This window comes from Protomyctophum parallelum, assembly GCF_964188405.1.
Source record: "Protomyctophum parallelum genome assembly, chromosome: 19".
Classification (NCBI taxonomy): Eukaryota; Metazoa; Chordata; class Actinopteri; order Myctophiformes; family Myctophidae; genus Protomyctophum; species Protomyctophum parallelum.
The window spans coordinates 42749675-42770378 of record NC_139717.1 but is presented as its reverse complement, the minus strand read 5'-3'; the positions used below and the strand labels follow the sequence as shown (position 1 = coordinate 42770378).

General features: G+C 41.4%; 1 protein-coding gene across 1 annotated transcript; it reads left to right on the top strand.

Annotated features, from left to right (window-relative positions):
• The first annotated feature begins 9588 nt into the window (after positions 1–9588).
• On the top strand, positions 9589–20410 carry stx7l (syntaxin 7-like). Its single transcript, XM_083790124.1, has 10 exons — positions 9589–9634; positions 11282–11375; positions 11481–11550; positions 13110–13200; positions 13899–14036; positions 15357–15403; positions 15935–16022; positions 16599–16671; positions 16878–16960; positions 18592–20410. The coding sequence occupies exons 2-10, from the start codon at positions 11291–11293 to the stop codon at positions 18682–18684; spliced, it is 768 nt and encodes a 255-aa protein (XP_083646250.1). The 5' UTR covers positions 9589–9634; positions 11282–11290; the 3' UTR covers positions 18685–20410.
• Positions 20411–20704: the final 294 nt, after the last annotated feature.

Here is a 20704-nt window from a genome sequence, read left to right as displayed (position 1 = left end):
GCACCGTATTAGGACACGTTGTTTTCCAGAGAAATGATCCGTCAGCAGCTTGACTGTATCGGCGAATGTTGTAGCCGATCCGATCGCTCCAAGGACTCGCTGGCCCTCGGTACCGAGGCAGTGAACGAGGAGAGCAGTCTTCCGCTTGTCGGGAAGCTCCGCGTCGGAGAATCCGAGAGCATCAATATAGGCATTAAAACCTGTCAGCCAACGTGTCCATGGCACCGCGGGTTCCCCGGGCACCGCGAGAAACACTTTGGGTGGGGGAAGGCTAAATCCAGCCATTCTCGTCGCCAAATGTTGTGTGTAAAAGAGTGACACGCACACACGATTGAACCAGAAACAACACTGCTTTACTTAGTCTCATGTCTCAGTACAGAACAGACTTCCTTGTTATTTCCCGCGCTGTGTATTACGTAGCATCCCATAATAACCAGTCTCTTAAAGGCATCTCAACCATTATATAACACAGCGTCCATATTATTAGAACATAACAGTCATGCTTTACACTAACCACAATCCGTGAATTACACATTTAGCAGCTTCCACTATAGGGCCACTATACCCACAATACATTTAGCTGACACCTTTTTTTGCGGGTGGAGATGTGTCTGTAGGCGTTTTGATGTGTTTTCCTTAAATTTGCTATCTTGCCCACACAGGTTTAGGACAGCGTAAAGCTCCTCAGACCACCCGCTATATGCACATTCTGTTTGATATGAACGCGCTCCTGTAATGGATAATCATCAATCAGTCAGGAGAGTGGAGCTGCCTACGCACGTCTCGTTCCAAAGTCCCTGCTTTTTATTGTGCGTGAGATCTCTGAGTGTTGGTCGCGGAGTGGTGCTGCTGGACACACAAAACTAACTATTCCAAGGCAGCGACGCACGGCAATTTAGGCATTTAGCAGACGCTCTTAATCCAGAGCGACTTACATTAAGCAAGAACAAAAAGCATGGGAATACATCACATAAAAAACATTTATCATGAAACATGCGTAAGCTAAGAACGTAACAGTGGAATATCTATAATGAAACTATACATATAAACAATATACATATATACTATGCTATACATATGTACTATGACGTGCTATGACTACATACAATGTAATTATAGTGCTGTCTACATAACATGCTATAAGTCTGTATCAAATGCTATCTAAGTCTACAGAAAGTGCTATCTAAGGGGGTGGGGTAAGTGCTACGGGCCATGATGGAGTCTGAAAAGGTGAGTGTTCAGACTACGGCGGAAGATTGGGAGTGATGCTGCAGTTCTGACTGCAATGGGAAGTGCATTCCACAGTTTTGGAGCCAGAAGGGAGCAGAGTTTGGGACGTGTGGAGCGTTGTTGTCCCGGCGTTTTTAGTGAGGGTATACTTCCAGCTTCCCTGCGTCTATAGCTCTCTTCCAAGGGCTATAGTGAATGGGTAATGTAATGTATAATGGATTGCGCAGTCTTCTCTTAAAGGCAATGGCATGTGGTTTCATTATTGTAACACCCAAACCACACCTATGAATACTGTAACGGATAGCGGAGGTATTTTACGTAATTTAGGCTGGGGATAGCAATTTAGATAGCAATTTGTAGAGGGGAACGCCTCTTACGCACTGATAAATCCCCAAATTATATGGATTTAGGGTCTTTGGCATGATATGCTAGGGCAGGAAAATGTTTGACTGTACTCTGTAGGCTACTGTTTACATTTCTGACTAATAAAATATTCAATCAATATTCAAGTGTAACCCTCCCAGATACTGTACTGTATGTGTACTCCTGGCCCTGGGCCAGGTAAGACAAAAGCCTCTATAGTGCATCACGTGCAGTAGGAGGGTTTCTGAGTGGTGCAACCACTCCAAGGTACAGCAATGTCCGTGTTCCCGTGTTCACCTCCTATGTGTTCGTCTATGTGTTGGTCATGCACCTATGTGACGTTAATGAGCACCAGTATGTACCAGTAGGGGCGCTGTAGCACTGCACTGTTGCCTGCTAATATGAGAGAGAGAGAGAATTTTAAACACATTTCCCAGAATTCCGAAGTATGACAGAAAGGGAAAGAGATTACCAGTCCTTCTGGGGTAACAGAAAGAATGTGCAGTTTTGGCTGCAAAATATGTCAATTCCTGTCACAAGAAAAGGGACAACCAGTAGGACACACATACAGTATGCCATGTTTTATTTTCTGCACCTGCTTTATTTTATTTTATTTTTATTTATTTTTTCATGTCATTGATATTATGTTGTTATGTTGTTGTTTGTCATATCTGTGATTGTGCTTTGGCAACACTTGTAAAACGTCATGCCAATAAAGCCTGTTGAATTGAATTGAATTGAATTGAGAGAGAGAGAGAGAGAGAGAGAGAGAGAGAGAGAGAGAGAGAGAGAGAGAGAGAGGAGTTGCACCACTCAGTTCACACGGGTATGATTTGTTTTACACACAGGGCAGTGGCACACTTAGTGTGACTCATTTAGCTCATAGGCGGTGTGGCATTTACCTGCATGGTTCTGGTTCTGATGAGAGGTGCTGACCGGACCTGATTACTGCTGTAAAGACAGGGAGATAAACAGGTTGGTTTGTTGCCATGTCTACAGAGTACAGAATCACTTCCTCCTTTGGTTATAATATTGTATTTATTCACAGTGGAAACATTCTGACAGGTTGAACATTCAATTCCCCTGAATGCACTCTTTTCACCATTTCTCCCCTTTGAGCTGCCAAACAAACAAAAACACAACATGTGTACAAAGTAATGTGTACAAAGTAATGTGTATACAAAGTGTACAACGCTGAGGTTGAGGACGATGCCACCATTAGAGCCAAATATCATCATCATTTATAAGAAAGGAAGAGGAGAAAAGAAAATGACAACAAATAATAATAACAATATATGAAGTAATTTATCCAGCAATATATAATATATAGAACATAAAGAACATATATAGAACATCAACATACAATAATAAATATACTGTAGAGCAAGCAGCGATGAGGCGGGAAGGCAATAAGCAATAAGAACAATATGCACAATAAGCCAAAGTAATTCAGTGTAATTGATGACAATTATGTGTCTCCTAGTTTTGGACATTACTACTGTGTGTTCACTGTGAATGTGTTTACGTACAAACCATAATGGTCCATAGATTGTGCATAGAACGTTTCACACAAATTGCTCAAAAATCCAGGCAGAAAATCAAGTATAAGCATTTTTCAAACTTTTTCAGTGGAATTTTTCATATTCCACTTTCAACTTTTGTCTTGTCACTCTTTTTTTTGTATTTTGTCTTTATTTGAAAAAACTTAAAAATATTAAACCACGAAAAACATAGTTCCATGTGACAGAGAGGTCAAAATAAAAACATAGTTCCATGTGACAGAGAGGTCAACGTTGAACGAATGTAGCGCTAGTAGGGCAACAAGTCGACTTCATTAACATAAATCGACTCAAATTAGGAGAAGTCGAAAGTTGGAATTATATATATTTTTTGAGTCATTATTTTGTGTATTTTGTAGTATGTGTACAGAACTCAAATTGTAGGATTGGTTATTGTCACGCACAGAAGTGATTCTTTAATCCTTTGTCCAGCTACATCGGAGTTGATTTACATTTTACAACCTAAAAAGGTGGCTAGTAAAAAATATGGCGAGGCATCATTCTGCTTTTATGGCCCAACAGCCTGGAATAAATTACCACTGCTGATCAGACAGGCATCCTCTATAGACATTTTTAGGACACAACTTAAGACTACCTTTTTACTCTTGCTTTTAGTTGAGTTTTAAAATATCTGTTCTTATCTTTGTACCACTGCCTTTGCCTGATTGTCTCCACCAGGCCGAAGGCATGGGGAGAGAGTATGTTTTGCACTCCGTCCGTCCGTCCGTCCGTCCGTCCGTCCGTCCGTCCGTCCGTGTGTGTGTCCGTGAACAGCTAATCTCGGCCACCGTTAACCCGGTCGATGCCATATTTTGCACACACACTCCCTGGATGCCAACCATGAACCTCTGCCCCAAACTTTCCAGAACGGCCTGTTATAGCGCCACCAGGAGGCCGCTTTGTGCAAAACAAGTTTTTCAATGCCATATTTTGCACACACACTCCCTGGATGCCAACCATGAACCTCTGCCCCAAACTTTCCAGAACGGCCTGTTATAGCGCCACCAGGAGGCCGCTTTGTGCAAAACACGTTTTTGCACAGTACACCTACAGATGTTGTCCAAACATCACGCAAATTGCTACACAGTCTCTCTAGAGCCATTCAACGAAACGGGTCTTTCAGATTTATCAGACTCCATCCTGATTGGTTAAGATTGGCTTCCAAAGTTCACAGGAGTGCTCAGTTTCAAACAAAATGCTGCAAATCATGAACACATCGCGTGATTTCCGTGAAATTGTGCACCCACATTCCCACTAGGCCGAGGACGAAATGCCACATGAACAATTTCAACTCAGCCTCAAGGTGGCGCTATAACTGGCCAAAAAGTGTTTTTACCTCTAACTGCACGGATCTGTGGATAACCTGGTGGAGACCTGTGCCCGGAAGGGCACTTTTTCTAGTTTGACACTGCGTTATTGGCCTATTGTTTTAAAATCCATTCTGAACGGGAACCCATTTTGGTGTTAGCATCATGTTATGCTTTAGCTATTGAAAAATAGCAGATCTACAAGCTTGTAGTTCTGCTGTTTTTGAATGGGTTAATCAGACCAGTCCAGTGGAAAGCTCGCATAAATCTGATCTCAGGTCAGAATGGGTTAAATGCATGCCTGTTTTACTGCCGCTTTGTTTAGCTTTTGTTTTCAGTATCTTTTCTGCTCTGTAAAGCACTTTGAGCTACATTTATGTATGAAAGGTGCTATATAAATAACGTTTATTATTATTATTATTATTATTATTATTATGTGCAGCCGTGAGTGTGCCTTTGATGTGCCGTTCTCTACTCTCTCCACTGGTTGTATGCGTGAGATAAGTCAGAACAGTAGCCAAACCTTATCTCCAAGGAGTGTGTTTTTTTGTGCTTGGAATGGGTTCAGAATCATGAAAGTTCTACAATAATTATGTCTACAACATATTGAACATTCTTCCTGCTATAGAGTTCTTACCCGTTTTCCTCCTGATGACATCACTCCTCGTCTGTTGAATGTCTGCAATCACAGTGTCAGGTATTTCATTGTCAATTTTATTAAACGTTTTGATTAACATTAATCCATTAGTTGTTTTTGTGATTAGTATTTTATTGGGGTTTTTCTTTTTTCCCCACAACACAACACCCACAATACAAGTCAACATTCGAACATGGGGCTAAATATTATTTTTTAATTATTTACTATAGTCCTAATAAACCCCAGGAAATTTCATCTGGCCACAAAAGATTTTTTTCCTGGGGCTATAGTAAATAATAAAATAATTAATCTCCATAATATTTTGTAAAAAAAATACATATTTAGCACCATGTTAGAATGCCCCCGCCCCCCCTGTACAAAACAGCTAAAATCCCTAAAACGAAAGAAAGCAGCAAATGAAAAAAGAAATAACACTCATCTTTAACTTTCTCTAACAACATCCTAAAACATGCACCTTGGTTGAAAAAACTAAAGTTGTCCTTTAAGTAAATTATGCCATTCTGTGATTGCTGGTACGTGGGCTGATTTCCATAATTCCTGCGAGGACGTCCTAATAAGAAAATGTATTAATTATTAAGGCTAATTAATGTAGAATGTAGATAACTTGAACACAGCATCAGAGTGTCAGGTAAGTTGATACTTGATAATAAAAATGGTTTATTGTAGTGGCTGGCACCCCTAAAAGAAATGTGTATGTGTGTGTGTGTGTGTGTTCATTTTATGCCTAAACAAACCCATTGTAATGTAAAAACTCAATTTTAACCATGATGGATTCATTCATTTAGGCTCGTTTCTAAATAATAGTTGATTATATATTATGGACTTTCCTAATGTTGTTAAAACCAGTAGTTAACAGTGTGTATATATTATATATTATATACAGTATTATGGTACCAGCTCCAGCAGAAGACTTCCCTTTCCCTCACAACAATTGCTGACAATTGACAAATGTCAATGCGGAACATGTTAACATGAACACTTGCATGTGTTATTTCAGTTACTCTGACTGTTGGTCACAATCAGAATCAGGTGAGTGACATCATTCTGTGATTGACACCTTGTTATTGCTGTGCACAGTTGGTGAAGACAATTATTATACACTAAACGTTCAGAGTTCATATCCAGTCAAACCCTAGTCAAACACACAGACTTATTATTTGTCTGGCCATAGGCTGCAAGTTACAAATTGTGCTACTGTTATCTACTACAAATACTATTGACATTGAGTATCCTGCAGTTTCTTCCAGCGGTGAAATGTCCCTTTAAAACAGTGTGCCTCTGCCTATCAGCAACACCTGTGCTTAATCAGGGACGGGGTTAAATACCCTGGGTTCCTCTATTCACAATCTACAATTAGTACACAATACAGCCGCTAGAATTCTCACCAATATACAAACCGCAGAGCACACATAACACCGGTACTGGCTGAACTGCACTGGCTCCCTATCAAATCCAGAAAAGCACTACATGGTCTAGCCCCAGTTTATATCACAGACTTACTGGTGGCAAAGGCAATGTAAGACCCCTCAGGTCCTCTGACAAAGGCCTCCTGAATATTCCTTGAAAACCAAGGGGGACCGGGCCTTTGCAGTGGTTGCTCCCACACTTGAAGGTTTCAAGTCCAAGTTAAAAACTCACTTAGGCCTATAGGTTACATTTTATCTTGTAAACTTTTATTTTGACCATCATTGTTGTCAATTTATGTTTCTGCTCTTATTCTTTGTTGTGTTTGCTCCTTTGTGCCTTGTTTTAACTTGATTGTTTATATTTTTGTTTTTACTGTACAGCACTTTGTAACTTTGTTTTGAAAAGTGCTCTATGAATAAAATGTACTTACTTACTTACTTACTTACTAACCATGGCAACCCTGGCCTCGCCCGTGCCCTACTGTGATGTCATCAATATACAACAGAAGTCACAATGGCTCTTACAGTACTATAGTCAATTATTACTCAGCTAGACAACTACGTACAAGTGAAAGTTGCTACAGATCAAGGCTTTTTCCAGAAAAATCCCAGAAAGTCTATAGTAAAAATAGCAGATGTACAAGCTCACACATCACATCACATCACATCACAACTTGTTGTGAAATTGTAGATCTTCTATTTTCACAAGTATCCAATAATACAAAAATAGTACAGATCCTCAAAAACGTTCAAGACTCAAGTTGTACTTTGTTACTGTCCAGCCAAACATATATGATTTAATTCGTTGGAAATTGGATGCAGGCTTGAACAATGTCGTCTCCAGCTGGAGAGGGACGAGTGGGGGAGAGAGTGGCCAATCAAATCGCACCAAAAACACGGTCCCCCTGACCTTTCAGCCGACTGAGTAGTAGTGACATTTTTTCAGACTTCCTAGTGTTAAACCGTCCGGAACACGGAACAACAACCTAAATTAGTGTGTGTAACTCGTTAGACTGCACTGTTAGAGAGAAGAGACGTAAACAAACTAAGCATGGAGGAGACGGAGAAGACAGAGACACCGGCACAACAAAGCGTTATAACATTCAATACTTGGAAGTTATTATTTTGAGTATGTCTGCGATCGAGACGAGATGAACATTATTGTCCGCTGCAAGTTGTGCATAGGGAAGAAGCTATATTCCACGTCAAAAGAATCTACTTCAAATATCAAGAAACACTTGGAAAATAAACAGAATAGGGGAGGGGGGACTGCTAATGTTGAAAATGAAAAGTAAGACTTTTGGGGACAAAATATGCAATTACTGGAGGCGAGAGAAAAAAGTAATAGGTAAAGTAATAAGTAACTAGTTACTTTTCTCAGGTAGTAATAAGTAGTGTAACTTTATTCCTTTTTTTTAAGTAATAAGTAATAAGTAGTATATTAGTGTTAAAGTAATATTTTGCCAACACTGAGAACCGGCCCTGCCTCTAGAAAGCAAGTGGTTCTCAAACATGTTCATGTCAAGGACTCTCAAATTGATACGAATTTGACGGCAGACCCCATATCTGAAAAGATGTAATGCCATAAGAAAGATTTGTATTTTTAAAAAGTATTCAAAATTTGAATGATTCTTCAAGATGTTGAGGAAACATTGTCAAGACTGGGAATTGATCCCGCGAGTGACCTCCTGTTCCCCAGCCAGGTAGGCCTACAATTATATATAGCACAAAGTTCATTATTTCTCTGTCAAAGTGGACTGTCACTGTGAATATAAATATAATGTGATAGTTGGTGTCTATAACTTTGGTAAAAATGTTAAACTTTACTCTTCATAACGGTCAGTGACACTGCCATCATTCTGTGATTGGCAGTGTTGCATTCTGTTTTGGCATTGGCAATTATTGACAATTATATTATAATAATAATAATAATAATATAATAATTATAATTAATGACAACATGATTGCCAACGGCAACCTATAACCACGAGTTACACAGCTGAGCTCAGCTAGATCATACATTTTTGGCAAGCGACATCATGTGACGGGGACGGGGGTGTGGCCCATGAATGAACCAAGGAGTACATTGAACAAGAGAGGTCAGATACCGTAGATAGATCACGATCGACGTTCAAGCAAGTCTGGGATGCAAACTGGAGCTGAAGCCAGCGTTTGATGAGAATGAAATGAATGCAATGATTCCGTCCGTCGTTTGTCAAATAATTGGTTCGGGAAGTTATAACATGTTTTCTGATTTTGTGTGTGCAAAGTAAAGAGGAAAAACATCTATTTAAACGTATGTGGCTAAAGAGCACCTGAAGTTATGCAAACGCCAGACTCGATAATAAATCTTAAGTAAAACGTAAAAGTATCAATACTGCAAAGTGCAATGTAGAATAAGTAAAAGTCCAGAATTAAAATTTTACTTGAGTAAAAGTATAAATGTAATGGCATCAAAATGTACTTTAAAGTTGTAAAGCTCACAATGCATCGCATTGTAGAATGTATTACAAATTACAAATGACCGAAATGTATTGATGTATTGATTACAATACATCCATGAGGGGAGGAAACATCAGTGAACCCTCCCTCGCTATGAGTCTGGCCATAAGGTCTGGCCGCGCAAGGCTAGTCTTGATCTAGCCCCATATGTGCCCAGTGTGTGACCTCATCTCGGAGCTACAGAATGAGCGTAGGGAGAGGGCACATATGGGGCTAGAGAGGGCACAATGTCATTATGGGGCTAGTCTTGATCCAGGCTAGGGCAGGATTAATGAAAGCCTGGTACCGAGGCTAGGGCAGGATGGACACATGAAATAACGGAAAGAGGTCTGGGTCCATAGTCTATGGTCCATACTCTAAGTCTGGGTCAGTAGGTTATCGTTACCAAAAACCATAGATATATTACCATCATAGATATATGTCTATGATTACTATGACTCTAGCGCCACCTCCTGGGCTCCCCATGACTATTCCCAAATTTCCCATCATCACATTTCGGTCTTCTTCACGTGACATGCTAAGTTTCGGTCCTCTCCTTCTTCAACATACTCCTTGTCCAGAACCAGGAAACGTCGTCTAGCTGTTGTTGCTGCAGCTGCTGCGCCAAAGGTAAATCAAAACGGGCTATTATCATCAATACAACATGTTCCACACATTTATAGGGTATTTCTGTCAGTTGTACAAATGGCAGCAATTATAGCGGCATCCACCACCACGTTGTCACACTTTTTGAGAACGTGGAATAGTTTGTGAACGAGCAGATGACTGAGAAGTTCCAAGTTTGGTTGCGACTTTCATAATGACATTTTCTTATCGCACCTGCAAGCACAATTAACGTATTTTACAACAACTGACAACAACTCCACATCTAGATTGATCAAAAATCACAATGAGGACTTATTCCTCGTAGACTAAACTACTATAGGAGGAATAAGAACACAGTGACCTATTCTGTGCTCTCCAGGCTGTGTCAATATACAGTAGTTGCATGATTTCCGCATTGTACCACTCCGCAGGATGTGTGTGTGTGTGTGTGTGTGTGTGTGTGTGTGTGTGTGTGTGTGTGTGTGTGTGTGTGAGTGAGTGAGTGAGTGAGTGAGTGAGTGAGAGAGATATGTATTCTGCTGTGATAGCATATATCGCAGTATAGGCCTACTATAGTTTTGGAATTTGGAATTTTGGAATTTGGATGGATTTAAATTGAACTTGCAGTAAAGTGTGAGAGAAAATGTATGGCATAATGATAGGTGTGGATGAATCAATGTACATAATTATTTCATATTTGTATGTCAAAGATTGCTTTAATATACTCTGCGTTTCACACTGTCTTGCTTGCTGTCATATATCTTACTGCCTGCTTGTATCTTTCATATTTACTTTAAAAATATGTTTAAGGAACAGTTTTCAAAAGTTATCAACGTTTAACTTAATTAAGAATAATCGTACTGTATTTCAGATAATCCAACCTGATTTATCGTAGGACCGTGTCACTTCCTGAGCAGATCTACTACATTTCTGTGAGCTGACAACAGCGTACGATAGAGTATAAATTAATCATGGGACTTTGTTGACACCCGAGCTACACCAGGCTTTTCACACACGTTTACGAGCTGGGGTTGGCGAAAGGGCCTTTCTGTGTGGAGTTTGCAAGTTCTCCCCATGTCCTCTAGGGTAGGTACCCACTAGGCCACTACCCTCACTAAAAACATGCAGTAAACCTGGTCTCTAAACTACCTCCCCCTGCCCAGCCGGGGCACCTGATGGAGGGGAAAGGACCTGGTCGGAATAACGTGTTCCTTCCACACGCTACGTCCGGCCGGGGAAACGGGTGAAAAGCTAATAATTAGATAATTGACACTGGGTGAGAAAATGGGTTGCAAAATCGTGGGATAAAGAAATAGGCCTAGGAATGCCCCGATCACGTTTTTTGCTCCAGATCCAATTCAGATTATTTGATTGAGTATCTGTCAATACCGATTTTTCCCGATCCGATATTTATATTTTTATAGAACACTTGTCTTATGCCATATCACAATTGTACAATATCCCAAATCACAGACAATATCCAGTCTAATATCATGATATGGATATTAACATTGATACTAGGGATGTCCCGATTCTTTAGTTTGTTCCCGATTTGTTCCCGATCTTTTGAAAATGATGTGATCGGCCCCCATTTCCGATCACGTGATCGGATCGGGACAACCCTAAATATACATTAGCCAACTAACTGAAGGTCACTGTGTTTTCCACCAGGCATCCACCATGTCCTACCAGGCTGGAACCCCAGAGGAGCCCGGCGCTCTGGCTCAGAACATCAGCTCCAACATCCAGAAAATCACACTGCTGAGTAATACACACACACACACACACACACACACAAACAAACAAACAAGCCATTTTATTATATATCTGTACAAACATTCTAAATATTTCTATGTACCTATCTCACCAGCGGCAGAGATACAAAGAGGCGTGTCTCAGCTGGGAACAGAGCAGGACTCCAGCCAACTGCGACAGACACTGTGAGTTACCATCCCTCGCCAATCCTCTATTCAGCCCGTCAGTCTGTTAGACTGCAGTGGTTCCCAAACCTTTCAGCTCAAGACCTAACAGTGAAATGTGATGTCTCCTCGGGACGCAAACGAGTGAAACTAGCTGATCTACAAGGAAACAACGTGACGCGTTGCAAAATTCTCTCTTTTTTGAGTGGTGCAACCACTCCCTTACGGAGCTATGTGTGTGGGTGGGTGGGTGGCTGGGTGGGTCTGAGCACGAAAACAACATGCTTGTTTTTCACCACCTGTGTATAACAGGGAAGCGTACAGAAAGAAGAGACATCGCTGACATCATGGAACGCGCCATGACACTTGGCTCACGACGTTCCATGAATACATGGCAGTGAATGGAGCCAGTTGAACCAGCTTGTGAACAAACATTATTTCTGAACAATTAGACGTCACATAATCAGTTCAGGAATATAAAAGAAGACATATCACAGGTTGTTTTCTAATCACTTGCTTTACGATGTGCACAGTACATCGTTTTATTGAGCTGAGCATCTAAACAGCGGTAGGTATCGTTTCTGTCTCCGAGGTATCGCAGGATTTGGCTGCCAGACAGGAAACGGTGCTATCTATTTTGTGCTCTTTAGATACCTCTATACAATTACAGTGTACACATCGAAAGGTAACACAACGGACAATGTATTATATGTCTTCTGTTATTTTCCAGACGAGATTACTTTACAAAAGGTCTCAGGCATTCAGAAATAGTGTTTCATAGGCTGGTCACTGGGCTCTCATTGACTCCATCAATGCATTCCACCGAACCTCCGGGTGTAGTTTGGCTCCCACGGTGCGACGAATCTGCCGTCTGGAATTGCATGATAGCGAAAATGACGTTGGTGACCTTACCTCCTTTCCATATACCTTGGTGTATAGCAGGATGTTGGCCCTCAGCCCTTCCACTTCCTGTGGTGCGCCTGTGTTTTCATTCCCACTATCAACCAGAGTAATATAGTAAGAGAGTGGCGACACTAGCGTTGACTCCCATTGTAACAATGGAATGCGGAAGTGCTCGTTCTATCTCAATGGAATAGTTCCAATCTTTGGAACTATAGCCCATAGGCACCCGCATTGCGGTGAGATCAAAGTGTGTCACTACTCTCCTACTCTACACTCTGCTATGAACAATGTATACACGTTCTGAATGGCGCTGCTGACAGATTTGGTAGCACAGCTCAGAATCTTTAGCTGACCCGTAAAAATGTATCCGTGACCCACAAATGGGTTTAAAGGCTCTGGTTATAATGTAAATGGAAACAAAAAACCATCACAGAACTTCACAGGTTCTGGGAAGTTTCAGGTAGGTGATATTTCTGGGTTTCCCTTTGTAGTCGAAAAGGACCAATAGAAAAGGCTAGAATACCCGGCCTAAATCGTGATGATAATTTTTGGGGGGGGGCTGTGAATTATCTTCAGTTCAAAAAGTTGATCTTTCAGTCTGTTTAATAACATCATACTGTAAATGCGACCCTGTTAGTGATTCTCTGTTATGTGTCATGTCGGTTATGGGTTTCCAGACAACAGAAACAGCAGCAGGGCAACCAGCTCGCCAAGGAGACGGACCGACTCATGAAGGTGTTCAGCACATTGCCTGTTGGCCCTGATCAGGTACTGTTCTGGACCCTGACCTCTATAGTTTATGGACATATGCAGTATGCACCTTGTGGTTGGTTTGTGTTATTTCATCTCTTTTTTTGAAATGGTATTATTCCAGGTGTGTCAGGGGAAACTGAAAGCAATTTAGTTAATTCCCTCATTGCCATTTGAGAAGCAAGCATGCAGCAGAGCTCTCTCCACAGCTCTCCAACGTTTTATGTTTTGGTGTAGATATGTCTGTAAGTAAACTCAAATGTGATTATGTAAAACTGTTAAAGAAAATGTTTGAACTGAAATGTGTATGTCAATCTAGGTACTTTGTAACCTTTAGTAGTGTGTTGGTCTACTAATTACCATGTGCCATGTTCGCTACAGCCTACAGGAGTTTACATGTTTTCAGTAGTGAACAAATATCAGAATGTTGTTTGTAAGCTCACTGTGTCTGTTACTAGTGTAGCAGTTCATTTATTTGTATCTCATGTTTTCATGTGGTCAGTCAGTTCCCTTCCTTTTTTTTGTGGCTTCCGCCTTTATTTTATATGTTTTAAGGAGGGACAGACAGTAGGCAGGAAATGGGGGGGGGGGGGTGACATGCAGTAAAGGCCGTCAGGATCGGGAGTCGAACCCGCGGCACACTGCCAGACTTGGACTACCGGCCAAGGTGCCTGATCATTTCTTCTTCTTTTTTTTTGTGCGTTTGTGCTTTTTAGCGGCAGAGAAAGATCCAGAAAGAACGTCTGTTGAATGAGTTCTCCAGTGCCCTGAACACCCTGCAGAGAACCCAGCGTCAGGCAGCCGACAAAGAAAGAGAGTTTGTTGCCCGAGTCCGAGCCAGCTCCAGGGTATCGGTGAGTAGACGGTAATATTGAATCCTGAATGTTGCATTGAACTCTGAGAGACTCTTGGAGTTATAAATGTATAAATTAACACGGGATGTATTGTGTACTGTATCTTCACATCACTGGGGGCGGCGGTGGCTCAGGGGTAGAGTGCCTGGATGGTAACCGTAAGGTTGCCAGTTCGAACCCGGGCTCCCCCAGAGTTACTGTCGAAGTGTCCTTGAGCAAGACACTGAACCCCTAATTGCTCCCGATGTGCTAGTTGGTGCCTTGCATGGTTTCCGCTGCCATCGGTGTATGAATGTGTGTGTGAATGGGTGAATGTAATGCACAATCTCTGTAAAGCGCCTTGGATAAAGGCGCTATATAAATGCACCATTTACCATTTACCACTGAGGACTACTGTATTATTGTGAAAATTGATTTTGTGTCATTGCCGTTGACCTTATTTTCTTCTGGAAATCAACAGTTCTAATTTAAATTAAATTATTATATTGCTTATTAGCAGTACAACCTATTAATATTTATTAGGATTTGAGTTGATTTACCTTCTGAGACTGCACTAAAGGTACCACTAGGTGGAGGCTCTAGACTGTCTGTGTGTAATTTCATTTCCACGTATTGCACTGCAGTACACACTACTGTTGTATTTGCCTTGATCATGTTCTGTTGATATCTCGGTGCAGACCCATTACTGCTTTCACTCGTCTAACATATGCTGGCTGAACTAAAAAGGGAGCAAAAGGGAAGGCAAAGTTTGATAATCTTACGTCTGACACATTCCACTGCGTCATACTGTATAATGTACCAAATGGGGTCAGGTAGCCAGTATAGCCTTGGTACCAGGCTTTCATTTTTGTTGGTGCAAAAATTGAAAGCCTGGAGGAACGCATTGGCCGCTCTGGTCTAAAAGTGGGAGTCAACCCTTCCGGGTGGGCGTCGCTCCAAATGATGTGACGTAGCGCTGCACTAGGGGGGAGAGGAGGGGCCGGGGGTGACGGACAGATCGATGAGATCCAATCAGGGCGTGCGCAAATCTCAGCCGCGACCCGCCCCTCTAGACCAGAAACCTAACACGTTAGCTCAGGCTAGGTAGCCAGTATCTGCTCTCAGTAGAACCTGGCCAGCTGACTCTTATTGACAAGAACCAAGCTAGGTATGTGAAAGTGCAAACTAACGAAACTCACAAATGTACTGTAGAGGGATCAAGACAAGTGAGCAAAAGATGTTCCATTGCACACAAATATGCTAAAAATCTTGTTTTTATGTCTTTTTTTTACTAAAGAGTTATTAGAGTTGTTGAACTGACAGGAATCTTTTAACCAACAGACAGACCAGCCGGAAGATCCCTTTGGAAATGTGTCTTTTCTACAAAGGTTATCATTTATGTTTTCTACAACTATGCATATGCATCATGAACCTCAAAAGTATTATGGCATGTAAAGTTTCAACTGGAACTAGACTGCACTAGTGACAAGATGAGAATTCTACCACACTGTCTGAAGCAACCGTGTTTGATGGCCGAGTTTCATCAATGTTTGGCATGGGGAGTTTCTTCACCGCCTTAGTTAACCTGACTTCTACTCCGATTTATCATTCCCGTCCCTAATGAAGTGACAAAGATAACCTGTCTGTCTTCCCCCAAGCATGGCCAGTTCATCATAGACCACCACGTGGTAGTGGACACTAATATAATTGACTGAATGGTACTGTATCATCATAATGTGTTGGGCATTCTAATGACTCAGAAATAAACCACCTCTACTAGATAAAAACATTTTATATATATACTGTATATATATTTTTTTTTATTCTTTTTTTTTTGAGCTACAGTAAGAGGACCATTCCCATTAAAATTGGTTGTTGTGTTATTCATTGATCATACAGCTACAGTTTTGTACTTGCAGTGACTCACTGCAGGTTCAGAGTGAAGCCATCACAGAAGAGGACCTCATGCTGATCCAGGAGAGAGAGTCTTCCATTAGACAACTGGAGGTAATGAAATATCAGACACCTGAAGCAGCACATCTGAAAGCTGCATGGAGGGATATCTTTGATTGTCACAAGGACTGCCCCATATAAAGATGTAATGCTGCCGACCAATAGTTGCAATGCACGGCAGTGTTATTCCAATTAAATACGTTGATATACTTTATTCGACCAGGGTCGCAGCAGGCGTCTAGATCCCTCTACACTACACACCAAATCACTTCACTTCAAATAGTCTATCTGCAATGTAGATTGTAGATAGGCTAGTTATGGCCAAATGGCAAATGCTCCCTTGTCTTTTTTTCCCCCTTCCTATTATGATATTCCCAGATGGTTCATGTGTTTAAGGGACAGATCAATTTAGTTCAGATTAAACTAGAACAAGAGCCGTCAGCTTCAGGGTGCCATGCAGGGTCAACCAGTTTACGTTATTCTCACTCAAGACATGTCATGTTACATACTGTATGACATTCACTGTCTCTGCCGCGCTCTCTCCTGTCTGTCATGCAAGGAGGTACACATTGAAAATAATCGTAAAAAAAAAAAACGACAATTCATCAAGCTTTGTGTTTCTCTATTCAGTCTGACATCACGGATATCAACGACATCTTCAAAGACCTGGGCATGATGGTCCACGAGCAGGGAGATGTTATTGGTAAATACATACGTCCAAATACGCTCCAAATGCAACACATTGAATACAATTCTCACTGTCATTTTAACCGAGTGTGTAAAACGAACTAGAGTTAAACTAACTTCACGGTGCATAATAATATACTGCTAACACCTAGTACTGTACGTGTCCCTTAATGTAACTTAACATGTACTGTATGTGGTTGACTCCCTGACTGTGCCATGCAGACAGTATAGAAGCTAATGTGGAGACTGCTGAAATTAAGGTGCAATCCGCTAATCAGCAACTGGCACAGGCTGCAAGCTACCAGGTAAGAAAGATCACATCATTATAGTTTTGCACGAGAGACAAGAAGAGGGTGAAAGACACTGAAATAGGAAGAGAGGACTGGGAAACTTGTAAACGTGTGAACACTCGCCCTCCCTTTAGTCTGTAATCTCTTAGCCAATTATTAGTAAACATGCCTCGTTATTTAAGGATTAAGACGATAAAGAAGGTGAATAGAACTGAGAGGGAAGGTGATATGCTGATACTATGGAAGGTGATATGGGCTGTTCCCACCCAATCTGAGACAAACAGCCCATACCCAGGGACAGAAGGACAGAAATATCCATTTGTCTGACATGTGTATTATACATTTCATTGCATACTGTACTCCTCAGGGGTAGAACTACAGTATGAGCTATACTAAACGATAAACAATCAATGTCTTGCTATGAAACCAAAGTGGATGCTTAAAGCTGCAGTCTATAACTTTCGTGTCCTCCTACCTGGGAATCGAACCTGGGTCCAATACAGAATATACTGTACATTTCTCAGTAGCAAAGCAGGTAGAACACTTTTTTTTTATTGCTGGGCTGTTGTAAATGTATAATGTGTACTAAGTAAATGTATTCAATTACCCTTGTTAAGTAGCATTGTGGGGTATTTAACAATGTCCTTCAACTGCTACATCTCAGAGGTAAATCTTATACTACTGTAATACAATTATTTGACACAAAGTTGACAACTTTAGTTACTAATTACTTGACAGCCTCTATGGTGCCTCTATTGTTATTTAATTCACCCAAAACATACATTTTGTAACCGAGGATCATATCGTTTAGAGAAATGAGCCGCAAATCTGCATTCTCACAGACGGCATAAGCCAGCTGAATTTTCATTTCATTTCCGTTCCGTTTTTTTCATCGCACTGCAACCAAGAGTGTTACGAGTGCATGCAGGACACTGTTGTGAACTGTAATCAATTGATATTAAAATGGCGCGAGAAGGCGATCTCGGCAAGGTAGGCGTTCGCACCAGGAGGCGTCAAATGGCGATATCGGCGCCGAGTGAGTTAACCCATTCTGAACGGGAACCCATTTTGGTGTTAGCATCATGTCGTGCTTTAGCTATTTAAAAATAGCAGATCTACAAGCTCATATCGCGCCACCGAGTGGCGCGATACGAGCTTGTAGGTCTGCTATTTTTGAAAAATCGAAGAACGACTGACATTTTTAGAATCTGATCTCAGGTCAGAAAGGGTTCATCAGACCAGTGTGTGTCCGGCGGAAACCTCGTGTGAATCTGATCACAGGTCAGAATGGGTTAATGCAAAACACCCTTCAACCACTGGCAACGTTCTGGCTGAATCCTAAAGGCTCATTCATAGTCTGGATTTTCGGTGGTGGGGTGACCACCGAACTACAACATGACGTCACTGAGGTGACCACCGAACTACAACATGACGTCACGAGCCGCGGTGAAGAGCAAACCACCGCCACCGCTCCAGCCCTTCTCTCTGTTTTTACTCACCACCGCTCAACGTTATTTCAGCTCCGGTGGTCAGCTCACCACCGGAGCGGTGGTCACCTCACCACCGAAAATCCAGACTATGAATAGGCCTTAAGAACACTATTATGGCAGCATTTAATAATTCATTGATGATGTTGTTTCTCCCAGCAAAGTTCCCGTAAGAAGATCTGCATATTGGTCATCGTACTGGCTGTGGTTGGTGTTGTTGTAGGACTCATCATCTGGGGAGCCACCAAATGAAGACTTCCATCCTCTTCCTCGTCACAAAACTATTATTATTATAATGGCAGTGGTTTTCAACCAGTGGTCCGTGGACCACCAGTGGTCCTTGAGGGGGTTCCAGGTGTTCCCCAGTTCAATGATGGAGAGTTGGTAACCAAATAGACCCTTATTAGATATTTAACCCTTATATGTCTTATGGTTCTATTTGGTTTGTACATTCTCAAGAGTTAAATTTTTGTTAAACATCTGCATTACTAAGAAGTCTACACAATTAGAGAACGTAGAAGAATTCTTAGTTTGATCGTTTGCCTGCTATCTCTCCTAATGGTACCAACTTCAATTCAGCATGGAATTGTGGACAAAATCTTATCCAACGACAACAAAATATAGTCTTAAGTTTTGGATCTGAGAGGCTAAATGTCATCAAATGGTGCTCCGTGGCTCAAATGCAGAATAAATAATGGACCTTGATATGAAAAAGGTTGAAAACCACTGTTCTAGAGCACCGAAGTCTGACGTAATTTACACATCCTACCTGGGTCACGTCCCCCCTCCTCACATTCTGAATTCCCATAGACTTGGTTAATATCAAATAAGAACTGTGTTCCAAAAGTAAACCATTGACTCGTATGGATATGATGACGCATCAACTGATGCAGAGAAAACACTGTTACTGCTGACGAATTAGTAACACTTTCACCAGTAACAGATTGTATCAAAATATGAGTGACTTTCTATCGTAGCCACCTTCCCTGACAATATCGCCAAGACCATATTTTGTTAATTTCTTTTCGACCACAATTTTTTTTTTTTTTTAATTAACCTTTTATTGAATTTTAATCAAACATACATGTATCGACCACAATTCTAAGATAACCCAATGTTAGTCTCCATAGAGAAATTACCAGGGGACGAAGGAGTGGCATCAGGACTTCTATTCATTCTTCTCAGAAATCGTTTGTACAAAAAAAGGAGAGAAGATCTATTAATGGGCTTATGTTTAACCCAGAGCAGTGGTTTTCAACCCTTTTCATACCAAGGCCCATTATTTATTGGGTATTTGGACCACGGACCACCATTTGACGAGATCTTGCCGGGGTGCATACTTAGTTTAGACTAGTCATTGGTTAGACATGGGTTAAGGTTAGGTCTAGGTGTGCTGCCCCGTGGGAGGTGAGGGTTTGAGATAGGTTGTAGTTGTAGGACTAATGACTGGTCTAACCAATGACTAGTCTAAACCAAAAACTGTCTAAACTAAGTACTGCACCCGATCTAGCCTCTAGTTGGATTCTGTCCACAATTCCGTGCTGTATTGATGTTGGTACCAAAGATAACAGGCAAGCGTTGAATGGTGTAGACTTCTTGTAAATTAAGTAATGCAGATGTTTAACAATAATGTAACTCTTGAGTGCGTAAAATTAAATCAATTGGACCCGGGAGGGACCATTTAGTTTCATTTTACGCTCAAGAGTTTAAGATCTATAAGGGTCCATTTGGTTACCAACTCTCCATCATTTAGCTGGGGACCACCTGGAACCCCCTCAAGGCCCATTGGTGTCCCCGGACCACTGGTTGAAAAACCACTGACCCAGAGCAATGTCTGACATGCGTATTATTCATTGTATTGCATACTGTACTCCTCAGTTGTAGAACTACAGTATGTACTGTACTAAACCAGTGGTTTTCAACCAGGGGTCCTTGAGGGGTTGGTCCCCAGCTAAATCATGGAGAGTTGGTAACCAAATGGACCTTGAGAGTACACTGGAGAGTGTAAAATGAAACCAGATGTACCCGTACAGGTCTATTTGGTTAAAATCTTTCGCTCTCAGTAATTACATTATTGTTAAACATCTACATTACAGCGGGGCTCCACCAGGCACGTTGCGTCTCCGTCTCGTGCCTCAAAAGACGAACCGGAGCAATTTTAATGCAGTCACGCAACGCAACGCGGGCAGTGGAGCCACCCTTCATTGATTAAAAAGGGAACATTCCCTGACGGTGACCGGAGATGCGACACTGACGCGCCCGGTGTTACTTA

Coding starts and splice junctions, on each gene's coding strand:
- stx7l (XM_083790124.1), top strand. CDS start 11,291: ATGTCCTACCAGGCTGGAACCCCAGAGGAGCCCGGCGCTCTGGCTCAG. Junction 11,551..13,109: donor AGCCAACTGCGACAGACACT/GTGAGTTACCAT, acceptor ATGGGTTTCCAG/ACAACAGAAACAGCAGCAGG. Junction 16,672..16,877: donor CGAGCAGGGAGATGTTATTG/GTAAATACATAC, acceptor TGTGCCATGCAG/ACAGTATAGAAGCTAATGTG.